The sequence below is a fragment of the Grus americana genome, chromosome 4 (assembly GCF_028858705.1).
Source record: "Grus americana isolate bGruAme1 chromosome 4, bGruAme1.mat, whole genome shotgun sequence".
NCBI classification, from domain to species: Eukaryota; Metazoa; Chordata; class Aves; order Gruiformes; family Gruidae; genus Grus; species Grus americana.
In genome coordinates, this window is record NC_072855.1 from 81,714,603 (window position 1) to 81,737,723 (window position 23,121).

At 49.9% G+C, this 23,121-nt stretch overlaps 1 protein-coding gene and 1 long non-coding RNA gene across 7 annotated transcripts in view; one reads left to right on the forward strand and one right to left on the reverse strand.

Moving 5' to 3' along the window:
* The window catches only part of ANKRD17 (ankyrin repeat domain 17), a 92,359-nt gene extending 80,581 nt beyond the window's left edge, over positions 1 to 11,778 (reverse strand). For 2 of the 5 annotated variants that reach the window (XM_054823032.1, XM_054823031.1), the window contains exon 1: positions 11,178 to 11,778. In XM_054823032.1, coding sequence (XP_054679007.1) covers positions 11,178 to 11,558 — 381 coding nt within the window. In that variant the 5' untranslated portion in view covers positions 11,559 to 11,778. The remainder of the gene's footprint in view (positions 1 to 11,177) is intronic. The other 3 variants (XM_054823035.1, XM_054823034.1, XM_054823030.1) reach the window with 2 other exon arrangements.
* Positions 11,779 to 11,900: 122 nt separating this feature from the next.
* On the forward strand, positions 11,901 to 17,831 carry LOC129205501 (uncharacterized). 2 transcript variants are annotated; one of them, XR_008576761.1, is made up of 5 exons: positions 11,901 to 12,157; positions 12,727 to 12,807; positions 12,935 to 13,315; positions 16,069 to 16,234; positions 16,419 to 17,831. It is a non-coding gene; the product is annotated as an uncharacterized LOC129205501 (long non-coding RNA). The 2 variants fall into 2 exon arrangements; XR_008576760.1 differs by having other exon boundaries at positions 11,913 to 12,194; positions 13,205 to 13,315.
* The last annotated feature ends 5,290 nt before the right edge of the window (positions 17,832 to 23,121 follow it).

The window sequence follows — 23,121 nt, forward strand, 5'->3', positions numbered from 1 at the left end:
TGCCAGTCCTCAAATAGTTTAAGTGCAAGTACATTCCCAGCAAAGAGTTGGGAAACTTTTCACCAGAAAAAAGTCACTTTCTAGAACAAAGTCTCCTCCTCCTTTTTAAGTGGCCTAGTCCATCACTTTCTTCTATGCATAATAATCCAGTTAAGTGAAGACCGACACAAGGTATTTCCCTGTCAAATTCTAATCGTGGACCTGCTGGATCCCGATGTCCCTGTCTCCCTTTTCCCAGCTGTGAACCAGAGACTCGTTTCCAGAGCTCTACATTCGGCTAGGCCATTCGTAATGAATTCGGACTTGGATAGTATCAGATCGTGAGACCTGTCCCAGCTGTTACGGAAACAAGCAGGACCCATAACCATGTACTTGATGGTTCTTTCTGTTACAAAGCTCCCAATAGCTGGCATCTTCAAGTTCACTGACTGAAGCGGCTAGAAAACCTATTCCATTCACGGACAGCAATGCCAAACCTGGAATTTAGCAGAGAGCATGCTGTTAGAAAAGGCTGGACTAAGAAAAAATACACAAACTGAATAAAAACAACGAGAGAGTTTTGTGTTCTCTATATTCTTTTAATACAGTTGTTCACTTCTTGCTTCATCTGAAGTTACTTGGAAGATCAAGACAGACTGGGGACCACACAGCAGAAGTCGCTGCATTACTGCCGGCAGAGCCGAACCCGCTGCCAGATGGAAACACTTGCAGGCGAACAGTGCTTGTTCGCTCGAGTTCGCTACCTCCTGTTCCCCACACCTCTGCTTGCTTGGGTCTTCAGAAATAAGAACGCAGGTTCAGTTTCTCTCAGATTACCAGAGCAAAGATACACCCCTTAACTCACACGCATTTGCCCCTCTCGATTCAAGATGCGCTCACACCAAGAGCCTGACTTTAGCCCAAGACTAACCCTAAAGGCTTTCAAGAGTCCCAAACCAAACCATCTTCAGCACTCTTCAACAGCACAGCCAGACAACTCGCCACCCTGACAGGTGAGGTTGAGGTCCCCTTTCAACCCAACGTACGTGCACCCCGCTCCCACGGCGGAACCTCTCCCCCTCCGCTGACGTTTTAATTAAATCCAATAGGCAGAGCCTAATGGAATTATTTTACTATGACAAAATTTAATAAATGCACTGGAAGTTCACAAAAGGTTAAAAAAAAAAATTTAACTGTGTCCCAGACTGTGTGTACAATACTTTTGTTACAAAATCAATTGCTCGAGTTATTTCTATTAACAAGTATTCCAACGGTTTGGAAAGACTGCGTACTCTGCAATACCCATCTCTGGATTACAATGAAAGCCACCACCAAAGACATCTGCCTTTCCTGAGAACATTTGGGGGTTTTTTAAATGTAAAACCAGGGGGGTTTAAATTAAAGTTCATTGGGAGTACTATTAGTAACCTTATTTCGAGTCTCATTCACTCGAGGAAGCGCTTACTGGGTGGCGCTACTTCACACACTTCTTCCAAACCAGTAACGTCGATAAAATTATCGAAGGCAGAGAGATGTACAACCTAACCGAGGTTCTGGCCATACACTGACCTAACGAAGCGACGCTGGGACGGACCAGCACGCCACAGTTCCAAAGCACAGGAGGAATCGGCATCGGCATCAGTTTCATCGCACCCCCCGCACTCAGCAGCGCCGTTTGATCAGCGTTCGGCTAGAGAGGGTATCGCAAGTCCCACGCAGGTGAAGACAGCACGTCGCCAGCCGCTGCGACGCCTCGGTTCCGGGCTCTAAAGAAAACCCAACCGAACGCAAAGCCCCGCACAGCTCTCTCCCCCTTCCTCCTTGGTACCCACTTTACCCCCTTCCAGACAGACCCCAGGCCAGCGACCCGACACTACGGATTTCTGCAGAGCCCAACTTTGGCGCACGTACTAGCAGGTTTCTAAAAACCCACCTCAACCCAAAGACACGAGTACACTTCGAGTGATTTTACACAGAAGTTGTGTAAAGTAGAAACATTTTCCCCCACACGCAGGCTTCGGAAAAGCCCTTTTTCAAAGTTTAGCACGTAAAGTTTGCCGCTATATTTGTCGCTGAGGAGATCCTTTATGGAGCTGATGCTTCACAAAAATACCAGCATGCTGTTATGCCAACTTTCACTTCTGCTAGTGACTGAGATGGACAGAAGGCATATGTTCATCTATCTAGCAGACTGTTACGTTCAAAGTGCTCTTTTTCTTTAAACCAGCTTGGTTATTTGTATTACGATTACCATGCTGATCACAATTGTGCTTTGTGACTGCCAGTGTACAAAGTGACTCCTCTGCTGCACCGCGCTAAGTGACACAAAAGCGGCGATGGGGATACTCAAAAGCACGGCGACGTGTTTAAAAAAATACCGCTTCGTTCCTCTCTTTCTCCCTATCTTTAATACGCTGCTTTCAAGAACCTTAACAAATACCAGAGACAAAACAAGTCAGTGCTGATTTTATCGCAAGAAGCTTTCGAGTTTTCCAAGCTGCTTGCAAAAAAAAAAATTCTGCACAATTTATCTTTCCAGGACTGCGCCAGCCGCTTTCAAACAGAAGATCCAAAGGACGCGTCAAGAGGACTGCTTTGCCCTTTAATACCAAAATTCTCACAGATCCGTCGCAGTCTTCACAATTCCAGTCCTCAAAGACAAGGCGAGCGTGTCTTTGATGGGGATGGAAGCGCGTAGCTCCACCAGAACAGGCGTTCCTCGTCCCTCGTCCCTCCTCCCTGCCCAAGTTCCTGGCTCTCCGCTGCGTCAGCACACGCTCTTGTGCGACTGCCTGACAAACTGGATCAAGGAGCTCATCCACTGTAAACACGCTGTTTCGGTTGCTGAGGTTTTTTTCCACAAACTCATTTCCCAAATGGCTAGGAGGAGCGATGAATGGCCCCTTTTTTTTTTTTTTTTTTTTTTGGCAGCATTGTGCTCACTGCAACCTTCCTACAAGCCCAATTCCCCTGACTTCAGTGGGATTAGTACCCACGCTGACACAGAGGCTGAACAACACTGAGCACTTGAGGGGGAAAAAACCTAAGTCACAGCATGACTTGAAAATTTAAACTTCATTAAAGCATTGTTCACCATTCTGTGGAGGAGAACAATTCACACCTGCAGAAGAGCATAAAAAGGAAAATTCCTCTGGCAAAGCATTTCGGGACACCACCGAACAAAAGGAAAGAAATACCTGAAGTGTGGAAATGGTAGAGCTCAGGGACAGGAAAACATGTGAGTCACAGATACCTGCCAGACACAGATGTACTAGGGACCTCCAGCTTCTCCTTAAAGAAAGCGTTTAGTTCTATTCTTGGGTGTGGGAAAAGCTGGGAGGATAAAGCGACCTTCCTCCGCTTATCTCTGAATCACTCCCTGCCCTGGGGAGAGGTTTCAGATGTTCCCCTTCTGCTGAGGCTGTACTCCACAACACAGTTCCTGCGAAGAAGGATAGATGTACAGGCTGAGAAACAATCATTCCTTTTTTTATTAGGGCCAGGGGAAACAAACCTGAGCTCAAATACAAGGTAGCCTCCTTAGCAGCAGAAAGAAGTCAGGTTACTGCGTGAAAGATGCCTTTAATTTTAACCTTAAAAAAAAAAAAAAATCCAGATGCTTAACTTTTTGACTGTTTCAAGTCAAACTTGAGGAGAATAGAGGCCAAAACCCCAAATGTTATTCTCAATAGCGACATTTCGTCATACTTGTGAATACTCCAAACTTCTTTCTAGCTCTGCTTTCTAGCATCTGAACAGCTGCATATTTGGACACGTCACCCACTCTCGATGATTAACACCACAAATACCTAAGATATTGGGGTGGTGCTGGGAAAAAAAAATTAAATCAAGGTTTACTTCAGTTCATGTCCTAGAATAGACCATTATAGTCCTAAGACTTGAGGATTCAGCTAAAATCCAGCAGAAGAAAAACACCTGCACATGGGAATTTGTCAAAAAACGCTTTGGGTAACGCAAACATCATCATCCTCATTACAACATTCAGCCTAAAAGAAAATACCGCGAGCGCAAACAAAGATAGATTAAAGACACGCCTGGTTTCGCGGCTGATTTTTAGCCTGGTGCACGAGTACTACCCAACCCGAAAATAAGGCGGCACGACAGTTAAGCAATACCTCCACGTGGCTTTAGCTCTTCAACAGTCAGGAGCTTAGGATTGCAGATGGGGGGAAACGTGGCTCAAAAGCATCTGGAATACCGAGATAACCTCTGAGTACCGATTAACACAAAGCGCTAACCGCTTAGTGAAAAGAGAGAGGAAACGCTGCCCTTTGCTGGTCAAGCACGTATTTTTTTTGGAACAATGACCGCGCAGAGGTCAGCAGAACTCACACACTCACACCAAGACATACTTACATGCGCTGGTAAGGCTAACCGCACATTAAGGAAGAATTTTTTCCCCTTAAGTACACGTGTTAGCTAAATGACCTTATCCAAACCTTTTGCCAGCATTAAGTCCTTCCCCACCCGCACAATTAGTATTCTTTCTTGAGACATCAGAAGTTGGGGACATGACTAAGGAGTCCCACGTAGGTACAGCAGCTCTACAGATAGAGAACATCGTGGACATGTTACTTCCGCTTGGTCACCTAAAACGCCATACCTTCAAGAAACCAGAAGCACGTGATCACCTCAGAAAAAAAAAAGCACGACGTCTACCAAGGCAGCCACGGATTCTGTCAAAACTGGCCTAAAAAACTGCTATCAAATATGTGCAATTTCTTTTAACTCAGAGTTAAAAGGGCTTGTTTCTTTAACCTCAGAAACACAGCACTCTTACTTATCTTGCATCTGCAGCATTGATTTTTCAATTCCTAAACTCCATTTCCAAATCAGCTATATCCTAAATAAGCACAAATAGTTCTGTTTTTAAAACACAGGTAGAGAAAAAAACCAACATATATAATCCCATTTGCCTTCCAAGTTGACAGACGAAGAAATTCTCTCAGCTAAATCTCTTCCAGAGAAATCATCCTCTTGAAAGAACTGAATTAGTAGCTGAAAAGATGGGGTGTTTGGCTCCAGCCTGCACACAGGAGTTATGTTTATAAGGACATTTCCTGGAGAAATATCCGCGGAAGTAAACAAATCCACGTGGCGCCACCAATACCCAACCTCCACCTTCTGCAGAGGACATTTTATGCAGAGGACTTTGTTTTAAACCCTGATATTCATTAATAACTTCAATTACATAGAGCAGACAAAAAAAATCAGTACTTTTTTTTTTTTTTAAATATGCGCTAGGTCTAAGCAGGCGCCATTTATCAGCTCTGCATACCTAGACTCTTCGCCATGCAGATAAAGACACTGCTTAAGCTTTGCTTACCACCTCAGCCATCTCACAGTACGCTGAAGCCCCTGCCCAGCCTATGAATTCTAGCAACCTAAGTCCCTCAGATACGGGGGCACCTGCGGGTCATCATCTACAGGGTGACGGCAGTAAGGACTGAAAGGTGCTTAGCAGGGAACGGCCAAGCCAGCCAGATCGTTACTCCCGTTCTCCCAACCCACGCTGGTGGAACCTAGGCCAGGGAACGCTAAGGAAGGGATGTGAAACAGTTTGGGCTAATGCTCCCTGAGGTCAGCCACAGATTTCGCTGTTGTGAAACTCGGTTCTGGGATTCACCCACCAACAGCCCGGGCAGCCCGGTTATTTCAGGGATTTTGGGGAAACGTCCCTCACCCGCTTCCAATCTCTCATTCTACTTCCATCTGCAGAGACAATTAACGGATGCTAACTCTCGACAGTTCTATTACATCATACTTACCATACCCCTCGTGCAAAATAAACCAAAAATCTCACCGGTAGCACCAACCCGGTAAGAACGTTGTCTCTAAGAGCGGGCTTTGAGCTGGGAGCGCGTGACACAGGTGTGAGAAGCGGCGTTTCTCAAGTGTCACGATAAGGTTCCTTCTAGAGCTGGAAGAGAAGTCTGCCACGGCCCCTGCTGTGGCTCACCCGCTTTTTCAATCACATCACTCCAACTGACCTAAGGCAGCCATCGCTGTACCAAGCCATAGGTTGTAGTAACCATACCGATGAGCAAAATGCCAAAGTCACCTTAGGTCTCACACAAGTTTGGGTTTTCCCTAAGGGATTTCACTACTCTTTCTTCTTTTGAAGGGAAGAAACAAAACGGTACAGGCAAAAAACTTGCCGAAGTAGACAGAAAGAAAAGAATTACGGCGTAAACGACACGGCAGAATACGAGACTGAGCTGTACATCAGGATGTCACGCACGAACAATGACAGAGCCCAATTAGTCGCCCGCTCAGTGAGGTCTCTGAAGCTACAAGGAGATGAAGGTAATGGGGATACAGAGACCGTCTCATACAGCGGTCCAGCCAGACGGCTGGCTCCTTCGCAGCCCTGCGGAATCCAAAGGCCTTATTCCACGATGCTAATCAAGACGGTTGGGATTAAAAAAATAATAATAATAATTCTGTGTTTCAAATCGACAGCTTAAACACTTAAGCCGTTAGAGCCTTTTACAACCACAAGCCTATGACGCTCTTGACGTCACAGCCGTAAGCCCAAGTTTTCTGCTGAACACCTTATTTATACCTGAAGCTAAACAAGTTAAGAGTAGCTTCTTCTGCATGAAGAAATTTTAGAGGACCGGTGGTGTTTTGTTGTTACATTCACTCCATCTTACTAGTTCAGCTGCAGCTGAAAAAACAAAAATGAACTATTATTTACAGCAGCTATGAGGCCCAAGGTAAAACCAGAATGCTTAAGAAACAGTCAAAACATCTCAGAAATATCCTTCGCATTGGGCAGCGCTTTCCGGTAGCGCTAACATTAGCGAGGATTACGTTTAGGAGAGCTATTTTGCACCTCCTATGAGAATCCAGGAACAAACCATACCAGTCGGAAGAAGTGAAAGCCAGACGGACGCGTAAATCCAAGACTGATCTACATCTAATCATCACGAGAGTTTTTGCTCAAGGAGAAAACCGAACTTACAAACTCTCAAAATGGATACAATATTAGGAAAAGCAATCATAAACTTCACTCCCAGCAGCAAACATCCTGTGAGTTCAAAGACTTGAAATAAGCTTGTAAACAGTTTTTATTATACAATTAAACCTTTCCGTGTTTAGTGAGAGAAGTCCCAATGCACTCTGAACATCACATTTCTAAGTGGCAACTTGCTACTAGGATTTGCTCATTTTTTGCACTATGTCACTATTTATTCAAGACAAACGTTCAACAAAATCCATACGTACAAGAACACTTTCCAGAAACCTGCTTATTTATGGGTTTTTATCTGTGCCTGCTCAGAGGAACTGCTAAATCATGTTTTCACAAAGAAAAAAGCAAATAATCAAGTTCACAAACAATAATAACATTCCCAAGCTTCACATTACATGTCAGCTTTCACTCATCTTGCCTGCTCCACCCCCCCCACCTTTTTTTTTTTTTTGACTCATTCTTTTAAGAAGCTGGCAAGACAGACCTTTGACTTGACCTACGGCACAAACTGGACGAGCGGTTTTCTTCGTATTTGTTTCAGATCTTTCCATACCAATAATAAGCCACGCTCAATGCGGGGGTGGAGGGTATGCTGTACAAAGCCCCACTAAAAAGTCAAAGCAGCTTCCCAGTAGGGACGCGATGAACATCGTGGCCCAAGAACGTAGGCTTCCTCAGCGACGCTCCTCACACAATTCTCACTGAGAACAGAGATGCACCTTCGTCTCACCCTTCAACATTTACCGTGTCAACCGAGGACATTTCCCACGTGTCACCGCACCTACCCAGTTTTGCCCGAATGCTCGCTCTCTGCGAGCGGCCACCTGATCCAAGTGGCACTGCAGTCTCCTATTTAATTACAACCATACACCTCCTTCAACGCCTCAGGAGACCACCTCTACGAACGCTGACCAACTTCGCTTGTTGTACGCAACGGTCATAAACGAAGGGCAGAATTCCGCCAGGAAGCAGGCGAGTTGACCTCCCCTGGTAGGCAACTTCTAGCTTTTTGTCTTACCGTAAGATTCCTCTTCCTTCGTATTGACAAGAGTTGCCATTTCTTTGCCAGCTGGTGGTTAGGGAAGGGGCAATTTGCCCTTTACAGACAATACTGGACCGCGCTAGCTCAAATCTCGGGCTTTTGGCAGGGAGCAATTTGCCCCAATTTCAAAAAGCCACCTTGAGGTTGCCATGAACGTTATAGCAGGAACTCATCAAGTTGTTGGTATGAAATTTCAATTTCACTTTCCCAAAGCTCTACCCAGTGCCTACGCTTCCACGCTCAGATCTAACGGAGGTTACAAATGGACTGAGACGCAAACATCCGATCACAACTGTTTTTTCTGTCCCATCGGCTCAGCAACGACCGAGCCAAACAACGTCTTTCTGCTCAGGGGGGTCTGCGATCTGCCAGGTTTCCAATTCTAACTCCTTTCGCTTGTTGCTACCGTACTCATGATTTTTAGAAGCTGGCTCACTCGTAGTCAAATCTAGAAATACTTCGCTTCAGAAATTAGAGAAGTCTTAGGGTGTTAAGCACGGGCAGGGCGAAAAATAGCCTAAGACAAACTGTCCTAAGTTTACAGAGATAATGAACTGAATGGTTGGGAGGGAACACCATCTTACGCAGCGTGTTTCCACAAGAGTTTCCATTTACAGCAAAACCATAAACTTAAGATTTCTTTGTGTTTTTCATTTCACGTGCCTTCCAGACTGCCGGTGGTCACAAGACCGCGATCCAACTGCTGAAAGCCACGCAAGCTATGGACATCTCAACTAAGTCTGAACTAAAAAAAAAATTTAAACCCCAAACAAATAGAAATCCCACAGCAGAAACAAACTTCATTTTTGTTAAAGCTTCTAAAAGCCTAAAGGAAACATCAGGTTGCTTTCAGACAAGAAAAACTCCCTTTCCCTGAGAACGCTCAAAACACATTCCTCCCCAGGAGCTGCTGGCAACTGCTTTGAAGTTAGATCCTCCGCTCCATTACCCAGGCCATCCTCACGTTCACGCTCCTAAAAACGGAGATTTCAGCTGCGCACATTCTACGAGCTGTAACATTTCATCCCAAAGTCAGTGCGAGAAAGACTATAATAGTTTTTTTGCAAGCAACATGAACGATCAAGAAAAAGAGGTATTATAAACGAAGCTGATATATGACAAAATGTATGCTATCCTGGCCTTAACAAGCTCAGTATTATTCACTTGTTTATCCCTTACCCCTGCTCAGTATTTCATCCCAGACCCCCCAGACTAGGAAAGCCTTGACTTAGTACCAGTAAGATAAAAACGTCGGGGAAGCTTCCAGACACCAAAACCGCCTTCCCAGCTATCCTACCTACAGCACACGTCATTCTGTCAAAAAAAAAAAAGAAAGTCAAGTATTCTTCTGCCGCCTCATGATAGTTTAATGATCATTTGCTTTCTTCTCTCCCTGCACGTCTCAGAGCACGTTAAATAGGAACCTACGGGTACGTAGGGCACAGCGCGCAGTCCAAGGCTCACCTCACCTCACACTACCTACGTTCCTCGGCCGTCTCTGCCTCTCTCGCCGCGCCATACCATTCGGAAGGTATCGCTACAAGGACCCACTGGGTACAACGGCTACGGATCGCAAAATAAATCTGCCTAGGGTTTTGCCATTTGGCCTCACTTTGGACAAATTCTGTTGGAGGTTGCCATCGCACGCAGCTAATCTCAACGCTTAGCCATCAACCGATGCATCTGCCAAGCCACCCAAGGGCCTTCATCCCTTCCCTCGCGCCCTCGCGGCACAACTCAGGGGGCTCCCTTAAGACATAAGGGAGTTCTTCAGGTGCCCGTAGGACTGCCGGATAGTTCAGCGCCTAACCGCGGCTGCCTGTCTTACACGTTGTACGCCTCAAAACCTTCTACCTACGCCATGATAGTCGCTTTCCTAAAAACAAACGCTACAGAACCAAAACGCCAGGCGTAATTACTTGTTAATTGAGATGCGCTCGTTGCGCGCAATTCGTCTCACACAAGTCGGATAAAACGCTTCGTCTATCAACTCGCGCAGAAAGAAAACGCAGAGCGCTTCTTAACCGTGGAAAAACCTATTGGCATCTCCGCCCAGCCCTTCCTTAAACCTATCAGACTCTTCCTTCCCTTTCTTCCTGCTCATTTTCATTTCTAACACAAAAGCAGATACACCACTTAAAAGCCAAACCGCTCAGAAATAAACTTCAAAGAAAAGCTTACAGACTTGAAGTGGACTTTTTTTGAGAACGCTATTCAAAAAAAAGCGGAAGCGAACGTTCGGCTTAGAAGGTTACAGACTTAAAACTACTCAGCAAAACGACTCCGGGCGACTACGTGTGCAAATAACCAAGGGGCTTCAAGTCTTGCTTGGCCTTTTCCAGCCATACCTTCCCAAAAGCCCCAACGTTAAAGGGGAGCGAGTTCATAACGCTTCCCGGGGCTCGGTTCAGCCCGGCATTGGCCAGGGCAGGCGTCGGGCGAGAGCAAAAGGCCCGGGGCTCCGAGACAGCCTTGGCTTCGACCGCGCGTTCCCCCGCTTGTCTTCCGGGCGCCCCGCTCCCCGGGCGGGCACATCGCCGGGTGCGCTCCCGGAGCCCAGCCGGGACGTACGGGGGGAGCGGATCCCGGCTGCGCTACGGCACACGCAGACAGCACGCACGGCGTCCAGCGGCACCGCCTGAGGGGCCCGTCCCTGCCGCCGCGCCCCCCTCACGCACCCAACACCCGGGACCGAGACCGACGGGAGCCCCCGAGCCCCGGGGCAACCCCGGGCCCGCCCCGCACCGCCCCAACGGACACACGGCCTCCCCCCCACCCCCGTCCCCGCACGGAACCCGGCACCGCCGGCCCTCCCCGCCGGCGAAACGTGCCCGGGGCCTCCCGCACGGCCCGGCCCGGCTCGACCCCACCGCGGCGCCCCGCCGTGCCCCCGGTGCCGGCAGCCCGGTCCCGCCCCGCCACGAGGCCGCCCCCGGCAGCGCGGTGCTGCCCCCTTCCTGCCTCTGCGGCAGGGCCCCGCGGGAGGCGGGGGAGGCGGGAGCGGGCAGGAATTATGAAACCGGATCAGTAGGGCAACCCCCGCGGCCGCCCCGCCGCCCCCCCCGGGCCTCCCCGCCCCGGGCATCGCCCCCCGCCCGCAGCCCCGTCCCCGGGGACCCTCTCCCCATCCCCGGGGGGGGGGGGCCGTCCCCGCGGTACCTCGGAAACCTCCTCTTCTTCTTCTTCTTCCTCCTCCTCCTCGTCGTCGTCTTCGTCGTCCTCCTCCTCCTCCTCGCTGCCGTTGTTGCTGCTCTCGCTGCCGCCGCCGCCGCTCTCGCTGCTGCTGGCCGGCCGGCCCGCCCTCCCGCTCCGCTTCGCCTTGGCGGGCGCCTTCTTCTTCAGCAGCAGGTCGCACACCCGCACCAGCCCCCGCGGCGCCGCCGCCGCCGCCCCGGGCGGGCACGATGTCGGCGAGGTGCCGGTACCACCGTTCAGCCCCTCCGGGGGACCGGGCCCCGCCGTGGCGCTCCCGGCGTCGCCGCCGTCACCGCCCCCCTCCGCCACCGTCGCTGCCGCCGCCGCGCCGGCCGCCTTCTCCATGGCCGCCGATCCGCCTCTCTCAGCGCCGGCGCCCGGTGAGGAAAGAGAAGGAGGAGAAGGAGGCACCCGGGGCCGCCGCTGTCTCGGTCACCTCTAGCGCCGGCGCCGCGCCACCTCTCGCGATACTTGTTGTCGTCGTCGTCGTCGCCGCCGCCTTCCCCCGCGGCTGCCGCCGCTCCCGCCGCAACAGCCGCCGCCCCGCGCGCCCGCCCCCCCGCCCCTCGCCGCCGCCGCCCGGCTCGCGCGGCCTCGGCTCGGCCTCGCGCTCCCCCGCCCCTCCCCGCGCCCGCTCCGTCGCGGCACCCTCCTGGCGGCGACCCCTTCCGTGCGTGCTCGGTCACCGCCCCGGCGCCGGAAGCGCGACAGACGTCATCACCCGCCGCGGCGGCGCCGTGCTGCCGCTTCCCACCGCTCTCCTCTCGCCGCGCCGCCGCCTTCGCCCCGCCCCCGCTCGGTGAGGCGGCCTCGGCGGGATGGCGGCCCTGTCCCCGCCGGCTGCTGCCGTGGCGGGGGGGGGGGGGGGGGAAGCGCTCCCCTGCGGGGCAGCGTCAGTCGGAGGCAGGCGGCGGCCGGGCCGCTCCTGTGACTGCGGCCTGACGGTGAGTGGCTTCGTCAGAACGAACTGGCAGGAGAGCGGTAAGACCGGCGCTCGTCACGCGCCGCTGCCGGTGGAGCGGTTCCCCCCGCGGGGCCGTGCGGGCCCCGGGGCGCTGGGAGCGGGGGCCAGGCCCTTGAGCCGCCCCCGGGAAGGGCCAACGCGCCGCGCAGGCCTCGGCCCGCCGTGAACCGGCAGCGTGCGTGTTGCCAGCTGCCGGTGACGTCCTCGCATAGAGCGCGTACGCACGGCGCGTTCCCCGGCAGCCGCCTCAGCCCTGCCGGGACCACAGGTTGGTGGAGCATCGCTCACCCCGGAGGAACCAGGGGCAGGCCCCTGCCCCACTGCCCGGGGCGCGGGGGAGATCCCGCCCCTGTGCCCCTGCCCTCCCTCAGCCCCCGGCCCCACGTTCCCCCCCAGCCTCCGCTGGGCACCTGCACCGCAGCTGGGGCGCGGCCTGGAAGAGCCGTTGGCAGAGCTGGGCTCCTGCAGCAACCCCAGCGCGGGGCAGCTCACGACCCCAGGCGTGCGTGCTCACGGAACGCAGGGGCTTGTCTTTTTTTTTTTCTTTAGGCCTGATGGAAACCAAGGAGAGAAGTGTTTTTAGCCCCAGAAGCACACGATTGAAAAGACGGCAGTGGCTCAAATGCGCAGGTACGCTGCGGACGTTTGGGAATTGCTGTTTCGAGACAATAGTGTGTGTTGCACTTACATTTTAAAGAAATGCCAGGAGCTTATCTTTACTTGGTTAGTGTTAAGCGTTGTCTTCTGTCAATTTCAGTGATGTTGGACAACACCAGGCGTGCGGGCAGCACCTCTGAAATGAAACACTGATGTTAAAGAAAATTTTCAAAGACCTAACGCTCATCATAAAAGCAATACAGCACGGTTTCCTCTCCCGACTCTTCACGTTCCTTACGTCCCACCAAAACCCGCCTCTATGTGTTCTTAATAAACGGACTGCATTAGGGGTAGCAGCACCGCTGTTAAGTTGCAACATTAATTCCAAGTCACGGGGCTCTAACCGCAGTTCTTAACCTCTAATCTTCAGGTACGAGGTCTAAACCGAACAATACATTGACACGTACCTCTGCAGGTGACAGTTTGATGTGACCCAGGAGGAATAACCTGAATGTTCCAGCCACCTACTTGCTACTTCCTGGTATGACTGTACTAAAATCTCAAAACAGCGTGAGATCGGCGATGGCAGAGCCGTGAGAATAACGCTTTTGTCCTCTTATGTCAATTATATTGATTTTTACTGATGTATAGCGAGACAGAAGCACAAATTAAGCGTTTGCTATTTGTTGTGCTGACAGCAAACAGAAGGGTAAGTGAATGTAGCTAAGCTCAGCCGTACCACCTGAGATTCATGGTGTGTGCGGGGAAAGGGCATCTCTTTTTTCAAGCCATAAGCCTGGAAAAGTGACTGAGTCTTGCAGAGTTTGAGCCAAGAGGTGACTGACTTCTTTAAAGAAAACAGGCCTTACGGTTCTCCTCTGGCGTACAAGCAGCCCGCAGAGGAACACAGTGTCCGAACGCACCACGGCCACGTCCAGCTGCGAGACTGGCTTTTACCCTTTGAGCTGTCAGCAAGGAGTCGCGCGCTCTGTGCCTTTCAGGTGCAGCGTAAGGCTGGGAAGCGGCATCGAAGGGTCGGTCCGCCGCTGAGCTGATCTAAGCCGAGCGGGGTTGCAGTAACACTCAGTCAGATTGCGTTACGAGTCTGCATTTTAATACTGAGCTTCAACTTTTGCACGTGACTTCTAGCGTCTATTTAAGTTGTTAGGCTTGGAAAGGGCCTTTCGAGCTGTCGGGTCCGGTTTCTTGCTAATGGAAGCAACCGTGTTACTGTATCACCCTGCGTGGCGTTCCCAAGCCCTGCGTCAGATGGAGCGGTTACAAAGCACCACTGTGCGGGCAGAGGCAGCGCAGCCTATCTCAGACTGTTTGTTCCGTTTCTTTTATGACGGTGACCTCTGTTCTGATCAAAGAGTTGCTCCTTCTCATCTCGCAGCGTAGAGCGAATCGTTTTCCTCCTTTTTCATAACGCACAGTTCGTACCTGCCCTCCCTACCGCCCTTACCGGTTTTGAGCCTCGTGCGAGAGCAACAGCAATAAAAGCACTTGTGCTCTTTAGGGAAGCTTAGCGTTGGATTCATTGGGCTTATAAGTGTTGGTTTTGTCATGGGTGAAAGCTGCTGACCAAAGGCAGCTATCAGTCTTGCCGTGGTTGGAGCCTTTGACTAGCAGGGGAAATCAGGGAAGTAACACCTAACAAGTACATTTCCCTTTTGTGAGGCTGATTGACTTTGGACGTTTGGTTTGGGTCGGTAGCATAAAGCTGCGGGCAATCTTGAGAAAATTAATAATCCTTTGTCATGTCTTTGATCTGCGACTTCTCCTGCAGTATTTATTCAGTTCCCTTCCGGTTATCAATCACTCCACCGAACACTCAATGCAAATATAAGGAACACCGGAGGTTTGAAGTCAGTGAAGGCTTTCAGGAACGGCCTCGTGCGTGCCAGATTCTTTACCAAGTTCTACGGAACAAGTCACGTGTTTAAACCTACGCTGTGGTGTAATTATCTGTATAGTTCTGCTTTCAGTTTCATTTATGGCTGCTGGAAGCAGCAGCAGCAGCAAAGTCAGGAAGCAGGGATATTGGGGTTTGTTTGCAATTATAACTAACAGAGGGACTGAAAAAAGTTATTTCTGGTTTGAGTTTTAGTAATCCCTCCCACACACACACCCCCCCACGCAAAATATGTGTTTTCACACCCCATAAGTCTTGACTTTTGTGTCCACCTGCCCTTCTACCCCGATTTTACACGTGCGCCCTCTCCCTCCCGGTTCGTACGTGTGGCAGCCCTCCTGTGCTCTGTGCCGAGCCATCCAGCAAGTCCTAAGCACACGCTGTTCTCACGCAGCTCTTACTTATTTCATAGGTATTTTTTCACCAGAGGAGGTCCTGAAAAAACCATCAGAACTTCTGAAATTACCAGTTGAGGGCTGGACAGAATAAAGGGTGAAAGAAGGCATCTTGTTCTTGATGTGCCAAGATTAAATAATCCAGCTTTTAACTTTGATAGTTTTTATTCTGAATGCATTGAAATGGCACTTCTGAATTGCTGAAACAGTTTTCCTGTTAGGAAGGGGTAAATATATTTTCTCTCTGTATTTGTTTTTGTGCAAACAGCTTGAATTTGTAACCCAAACTCGGGCCCGCCACAAGGCCACCTTTTCCCCACTATCTCACTCGAGCTGTTTCCATATCAATTTGTCTCTTATTTTGACTACAACTGCCTCATTTGAGTTCCTCTCAGTGCTAAAGAGCAACTGCCTCTTAGAAAAGGCGAAGGCTGTCAGCCCAGAACCACCCCCCCCACTGTTGTTGTCTCTTCGTGTCCAGACTACATCTAGTTTTAACGTTTGTCAGAGTAGGAGGAACACAGAAGGAGCACAGAGGTCTTACCTCTCTAGATGACATGATTGTCCAAACGAGCTATGAAATTAATCCAAAAACGAAATCATGCCATTCTCGCTGGTTATCGAATGAGTGGATTCATTCGTTATCTTTGATGCATACAGTTTTGCATCTGAAATGGGAGACAAGAGAAACTAAAATTAGACCATCATTAATTATTTTAAGCAGAAATAATAAAATCAAAGTTGTTCAGCATTTATGTGGTTACTGCTGACCAAGTCAAAGGGAGAAAGAAGGAAAAGAACACAAACGTCTCTACAGTCAGAGAAATGCTGTTTTCTGTGATATATATTTTAAGGTTTGTCCAAAACACTCTGTTTTAATGTGTAAATTACACATGGAAAAGAATGATTAAAAATTGGTTTTATGCAGCCATGGCATTGACCTTAAAGTACATTTTTTAAAATAGCTCTATTTCTCCATTGCAGCAAGCTTCCTGTGAGCATCTCAGCTGGTGTGGCCTCGGGAGCAAAAAAAGTAAAGAAAATCCAGCCAGATTCAGAATTTGACAAGAGCGGTGCTAAGGCTGGGAGAACTGCTGAGAGTTACAGCAGCCCCGTTCATCGCGGGACAGCACCTCCGTACGTGCAGAAGGTACAGCGTTTACGTCAATGCGACCACCCGGATACACCCAGGTGTATACACCCTTTTGGCCCTCCCTTTGGCTGGTAAGCCAGGTGATTCTGCCATGTGCTACGCTTACCCACCTCAGCGTCAGTTTGAAAGACACAGATATCCCGCTTGAGTGTCCTGAAAATTATTTCTTTTTCCATCTCAGGTACTGCTATTACACATTCTGCCCTTAAACCTCAATACAACATCCTGCCAGCCGTGACCGCTTCCCCAGGGGGAGGACTGAGAAAGTAAAAACCAGTGCAGAGAGCAAAGCCTGTTAAAGAAGGATTTGCTGAAGAAATACGCAAGCGCTCTGTTAGAAAAGAAAAAGCGCAGTTGTTCTACAGGAAATTACGGCATTCCATCCAGTTAAGCCTTAGCTAACAAAGACTAACCTTCTCCTTGTTCCTTCACCATGTCCTCACTAGAAGCCATCAGCTAGATCTCGAGGAGCGTTGGCGGTCGCGTTCATCCACCCGGCAGACATCAAAGTCCGGAGCGGGGTTCGACACCGGGGCGCTGGCTGGGCGGTCAGTAGGAGTGCTGGAGGCTTCCAGTGGGACGGAGTAGTTCTGCTTCGGGTCTGAGCGCGACGGCGTCCACCACTACGCCTGGGGTTGGGTCAGACGGTTTCGTGGGACTCACTGCTGCTTCTGGTGTGTTTCTGAGGGAAAGCACTCCCAAGGTTGGGGGGCACTTTTTCACCCTGCTGTTCTAGCCCGAGTGTTTGGGCAGAGGCACGCATGTTCACGTAACGGCGAGCTAGCTAGTTGTGGCTAGTTTTTTCAAAGAGTCTGGCAAGCGTTAAAACATACAATAATGGCACAAGAGAAAATAGCGAGATATGATACACCGCTACTATTCTGGGGCTGGAAATTCAGAGTTCTACTTACAGATACGAGACTTGGAAACGGTCTTCCTGTGAGAGTACTGCGAGCAGAAGACGGGAGCTTAAGGTAGCGCCTGAGAAGTCTGCGTACAGGTGATGCGAGCTGATCGACTCTGACTAAGACTGGGCTGAAACACTGGTGGCCCCGGACAGGCGTTGCCTGATGAGGCAAAGGGAGGCAATACCTTGGGTGTTAAGATTAAGGTTTTGATGTAATTTCTGTACTTGGTATTTTTTATGATGAGCTTTACAAACTAGTCGCTGTTTGATACCCTTCTCTGTAGTCCCTGTACTACCCAGCAGACAACAGTATTTTGAACGTGAAATTCCGAAGGGACGATTAGCTAACAACCGACCTCAAGTGTTAAGCTAGAAAGATGTTTACTCTGTAATATATTCAGTACTTGGGGAGTCCGCATCTTATTTAAGAAATGGCTTAAGCACTTGGAATCCTAAAACTTCGTAGTCCTCTGAGAGACTTACATTTTTACATGCATAAATTATTTTTCAGTTTGCTTCACACGTTCTCAAAATGTTTACCCTTTGTGAGTATAAAATTGAAAAATACCGTGGCAAATTGAGGTAAATAGCATCTGGATGAGATTCTGGATTTCTTTCTGATTCTCTTCAAGTGCTGTAGATAATAAAAATAAAATTTTAAAAAAAAAAGAGAAATCATAAGACAAAGAGAAATTTGTGTGTGTTTTGTGTATAATGGATCCGTAACCCAAAACTGTGACTCAGACCTGCCAGGCCAAAACCACCTGTACTCAAAAATCAAAATTTACTTATCAAAGTAATGTTCTGTTGTTTGGGGGTTTTTTATTACTGACGTTGAAGGCAGCATCAACTGCAGACTACCCAAGACTCAGCTAGGAGGTTAAACATTTCTTACATTTTATGTTTTGCCCGAGTCCCGCCAGTCCATAATGATAATTTCTATAGTAACGGCTTTTTAAGTAAACAATTGATTAGTTCTGAAATGAGTCCTTGAAATGGCTTCTCTCTGTGCAGCTCAGGAGATCTTGAGCAGCAGCCTCGTGCTGGCATGCAGAACAACAAGGTTCAGGCCGTTGCTTCTCTATCTTCGTATAGAGCGTGCCTAGAAAGTATCTGTACTACCAGGCTGGTTTATCTCTGGACAAGAAAGGGGGTGAGAATCTCCGTGTAAAACTTCCTGAGATCTTGGTTTCAGCGAAGGCAATGTAAGAAATGGCTTTGATATCGCAGAGAGGTATGTAAAGTAGAAGGAAAACATTTTCTGCAGAGTTCAAAGGATAACTAGAAAAATTGTCTAAAAAGCCTTCAGTCATCAAAAGTTACCATAACCCCCCCGGGACACTGCAGAGCCTCTTGTTTTTCAAAACAGAACCTTCCCTACCTTGTTTATTGTGTGCGCTTCTACTTACTGGCTTGTGCCACTTGCCGTTTTGTCTTCTCTTCAATGCACTTCCTTTCTACAGCTGCGTATTGCTGATTCCTCATCTCCTATTTTAGGGGGAGGTCGGGATACAGGTTTTTTTAAAAAAAGGATCCATCTTTCTGTTATTTCAGTTTGACACAGTAGATGGAGCCAGAAGCTGGCAATCCATCTTCATCTAAAAGCAGCCAGAATTGAGGGCCGTGAATCACAAATTCTTACTCTTCCCAACATTCTGGAAATTAAGTTGTACTATAAGCATTTGATTCTTAAACATATACGTCCTAGAAAACATTTTCTTTCCTTTCAACAGTAACTATAAAGCGATTTTTTGGTCATTTATTTCTAGCAGGCTAAACAGGGATGTTTTTCTTGTGTGACACGTACGACGCCACTGACGCTAACGCAGGCTAATTACAGAGTTAGGGGCCACGATGAGCAGCTTTGCGTTCCTGAATCAGTGTCCTACTCCATGAGCATCGCATCTACCTGGGAGGAGAAACGCCGACGGGGCGAACTTTCATTTGTCCCCTGCTGTGCTCTTACTCTCTCCTTCACGACCACGACCTCAGATACATTTCTACGTGAGGAAGAACCACCAGACAGTACTCGAGAAGAGGGCTGCGCTAAGTCAAAACACACGTTTACCTACCGACGCCTGGCGAGCGAGCTCATCAGGGCGTTGAAAGGTAAGTCTGGATCGTCTGTTCTCGTTCGTGAATTTCGGCACCCAGGCTCAGCCTAAAACGCCCGATTCGTTTTCTCAAGCGTGTGATTTTCAGTGAGGTGCGAGATGTTCCTTTCCAGTACTTCACGTGGCAATCCGGAAGCCGGTTCGAACACAAGTTGACACGCGTACCTTCAGTCATTGCGGGGGTCTCTCCGGGTCCTGCAGAGCTCCCGAACGCCGCTTAACTTCCGTGCGATTTAACTCACCCGCTGCAGCCTCCTTGCGTTCAGCAAAGCACCTCGCACGTAACCTTTAGGTACCCTGCTCCCAACTCTCGCACACCTCTCTGTTAGCCAGTGACTATTACCAGCCAGAACAGCTGGTCATCGTTTTTGGAAAGCTATGCTTTATCAGCCTTACCTAGTATCTTGAACAACTTCTCACGTTCTATATTTCACATTTCTTTTTTTTTTTATTTAAAAAGACCCACGTAAGAACAATGAAAGGATTTTTCAGTAAAAGTACTTCCAAAAGTCCTGCACAAATACTTTGCCCTAAGAGCACCAAATAAATCGCACATCCTTATTAACGGACAAGTCAAGTTTTCTCTTTGTTATTAATCAAAACCCCAGTGCGAGCTGATCTCTGTTACGCAGTTCGTTACGGCAATTTTCTAAGACTGCCAGTGGAATATTAGATGTGGGGTTTTTGTCTCGTGTGCCTGAATATTCTAAACAGGGTGCGTTACTTACCCGCCTACGCGCGCTGTCAGTCCCAGGCAGATACACCCGAGCTTTCTCGAACGGATAACGTCAGAGACGATCGCTTACTTAATGACTGTGCTACTCTCAATTTTAACCTGGCATGGAATTATTTCCCATGTCCTGCTCGTTTCTTGTCAGCATCTGTGCGTGTGTTCGAGAACTTGCAACTCCGGTGCCTTGCAGACAGGTCCGTGTCCTGTTAGCTTTTGGCTTTTATTTTTGGATTCCAACAAATACAGACCCGCTCGTAGCGGGCAGCTATTGCAGAAAGAATACTTGTTTAGCATGAGATACGCTAATTGGTGCAAGGGTTTGACGTCGTAGCTGTTGCGACTGGATTCGACTGATGACGAGCTGGGGAAGACTGTTCCGGTGTATTCACGCTGCCGTTGCGGCTCCAGCAGCCACAGAGGCGAAGGTCCGTGCCGGCCTCATTCTTCCTCGGCTGCATCCAGCAGAAGCCTTCTCGGCGCGGGGCCAGGAGCTGGCCCAGAAGAAATCTTGCCCGGGTCTCGCCTGGCCCAGAATAGGTTTGACTGCAACGGATCAGATCCTTACAAGGAGCTGGTTTGGGGAGACGCATCTTTTTACAGGGTACAGTTTTCATCCGTAATGCGAAAAAGCTACGTGACGACTCCTGACTCCGCCGTGGTGGCGGGGAGCTCCAATTCGCAATGAGCACGGGATAAAAACCCGGGTTAGTGTGGCAGTGGCGACTTCTTTTATATAATGTCTCCTGGAACGCATTTGAGTTTAGGGCATTCAAGATGACGCTTACCTGCTGGTAACTGCAATCGTCAGGTGACGACTTTGCCAACGGAAGCGTTTGCGGCATCTGCGCACGCAGAGAACTGCGAGCTTGAGAACGCAGCCGGAGCCGAAACCGCAGCTCTTTACGAAGTGTTCAAAAAGCAAAAGAAAGTGTCACCTTCTGGCTGGAAGACAGACAATTTCAGAAATAAACAAACAACAACTTCAGGGCGGAATCCTTCACTTCTTCCCCCTCTTGTAACTGTATAAGCTATTTTCCTACTTCCACCTGAATTCAATTCCCCCTTTCCAACCAACACGTGATCGTTCCCTACGGTGTTTCGATACGGTTCGATTTCAGGCAGCTTAGCCGTACAAGAAACAGTGACGATCTAGGGCTAAGCCACACGCCAGATGCTTCCCCATGCCGCGGTTTCTGCTCGGTGACCGACAAACGCCTTGTGCTGCGCGTGTCCCCCGATGCCAAGCGAGAGGAAGCTAAATGTCCCTGCTACCAGAGCCGAGGCAGGAGATTTGCGGATCACCATCATCGCTCCACTACGCGTTATTCTTTAGGATACCCCTGCATCCCTCAGCGACCACGTTTGTAACAGATGCCATGACGACAGGGCCATTACCTACCCGCCTGTGCGCGCGCGCGGCAGCGTGCGGACCCACCGACACGGGCGGGTAAGAGCCGCGTGGTTTGGGAGCCGCCAGCTCTGCAGAGCGACGTAAAACAGCCCAGGCAGAGGCAGCGGGGCCTGCCGCAGCGTAGCGCGAGTACCAGTATTTGCATCTCTTTAAACCTTTCCCCTAAGGAAAGACACGGGTAAGGTGATGACGTATCGAAGCGGTGTGTGACAGTGAAGAACGGACATTTCGTCAAGCTCCCCGCGCGGCCGCGGAGCAGGATGCCGAAGGCGCTGCCGCCCAGTAACCAAAGGGAAATCGCACGGATGCACCATCTCTCTCCGCTGCGCTGCGCTGACACCGTCGCCTGACGCTTGTCCAACACAGCTACCTAAAGCAGCAAAAGCTGCTCAACGAGGAAAACCCAAAAGGGCACCTCAGGATTCGTCTGTCGGCACCACGCACATCCTTTCTGACAGGCGGTCCTGACCCCAGGGGTTTGTGCCCTAGACCGATAAACCTTACAAAAGGTAAGAGAGGAAGCAGACGCGAAGAGATCTCCTCAAGTAGAAACGGTCACGTTCACGGCAGAGGCAGGAGCGGGAGCTACCCGTCGGAAATGCTGGGGCTCTTTGGGCTCGCTCCCGCGCTTCCTGCTTGGAGCGTTTGCTCGAAGCGACGGCTTGCAGGGTGACTCCAGCAGCAGCAGCCTGACCATTTCCAGCCACCTGTAACGCGCCATTACCGGTTCAACGGGCTTTACTTACAGCAGCCTGGATAAAAGAGGGAAGAAACTGCAATTAAGGGAAAGCAAACCCTGATCCTGGCGCGACAGCACGGCCTGACTGCCGCAGTACCTGCTGAACTAGCACAAATTACTGATCCCTGAATGTTTTTAGACGTTGCCGAGGCGTTGCTACGTTAAAGCATCTTTCGCCGGCGCAACCAAGTACGGAGAAACCCCTCATACACGAGGTTTTTATGCTGGAACAGTCAATAAATGGGAATGGTTTGTAGCGATGCTGCCTCTGATTAACTGAAAGGATAGCTCTCGCTTTGCCCACGGGAACTTTGCGTTTTTCTCACGTTCAGGTCCACGGCGGCTCGGTGCAAGAGCTCTGTTAGCAGCAGGTGGCATGCTGCTCCCGGCAGAGGACTTGGGAAGGCTTGCTGCACGCTAATCCGCACTCGTCCTCCTCGAATACTGCCGGACACGCAGTAGCTTTCTCTGCCCGAGCTCTCTTTTAGGAGAGGATTAGGCTCGCACGTGGGTTTTCGTGTAATCTCAGCATAACGCGAGACAGACCCGCGCTTCACGGCCCAGACCTGTGCGTTACGGCAGAGCTCCTCCCGGGCTCTGCTCTCCGCACGGCTCCCCGCACGGGCTGCGCCCGCCACGCTCCTCTTCACCCGCAGCTTGGTGTGGGCACACACGAGCTCGTTACACCCGTACCGAATCCTTGCCACATGACACGGGCGTTTCCTACTCTTCCGCTAGCCAGACTAAAAGCATTTGTGTAATTTGGTGTGAAATAACTTCCATAAAATATCACGGAGAGTGTCTAAAGTCCGTATGGAAAGACCCAAGACACGGTGTGTCTGGGCGCTATTGTAAATGAAACCCCTGCCTTCCAAAAGCAAGGCCTAATAAAAAGCTTTGGCACGAAGAACAGCATCGCACTTGCAATGCTGTCCGCTTACGTCAAGCGAAACGTTTCTGCGCCGACCAGCGTCGCCGCC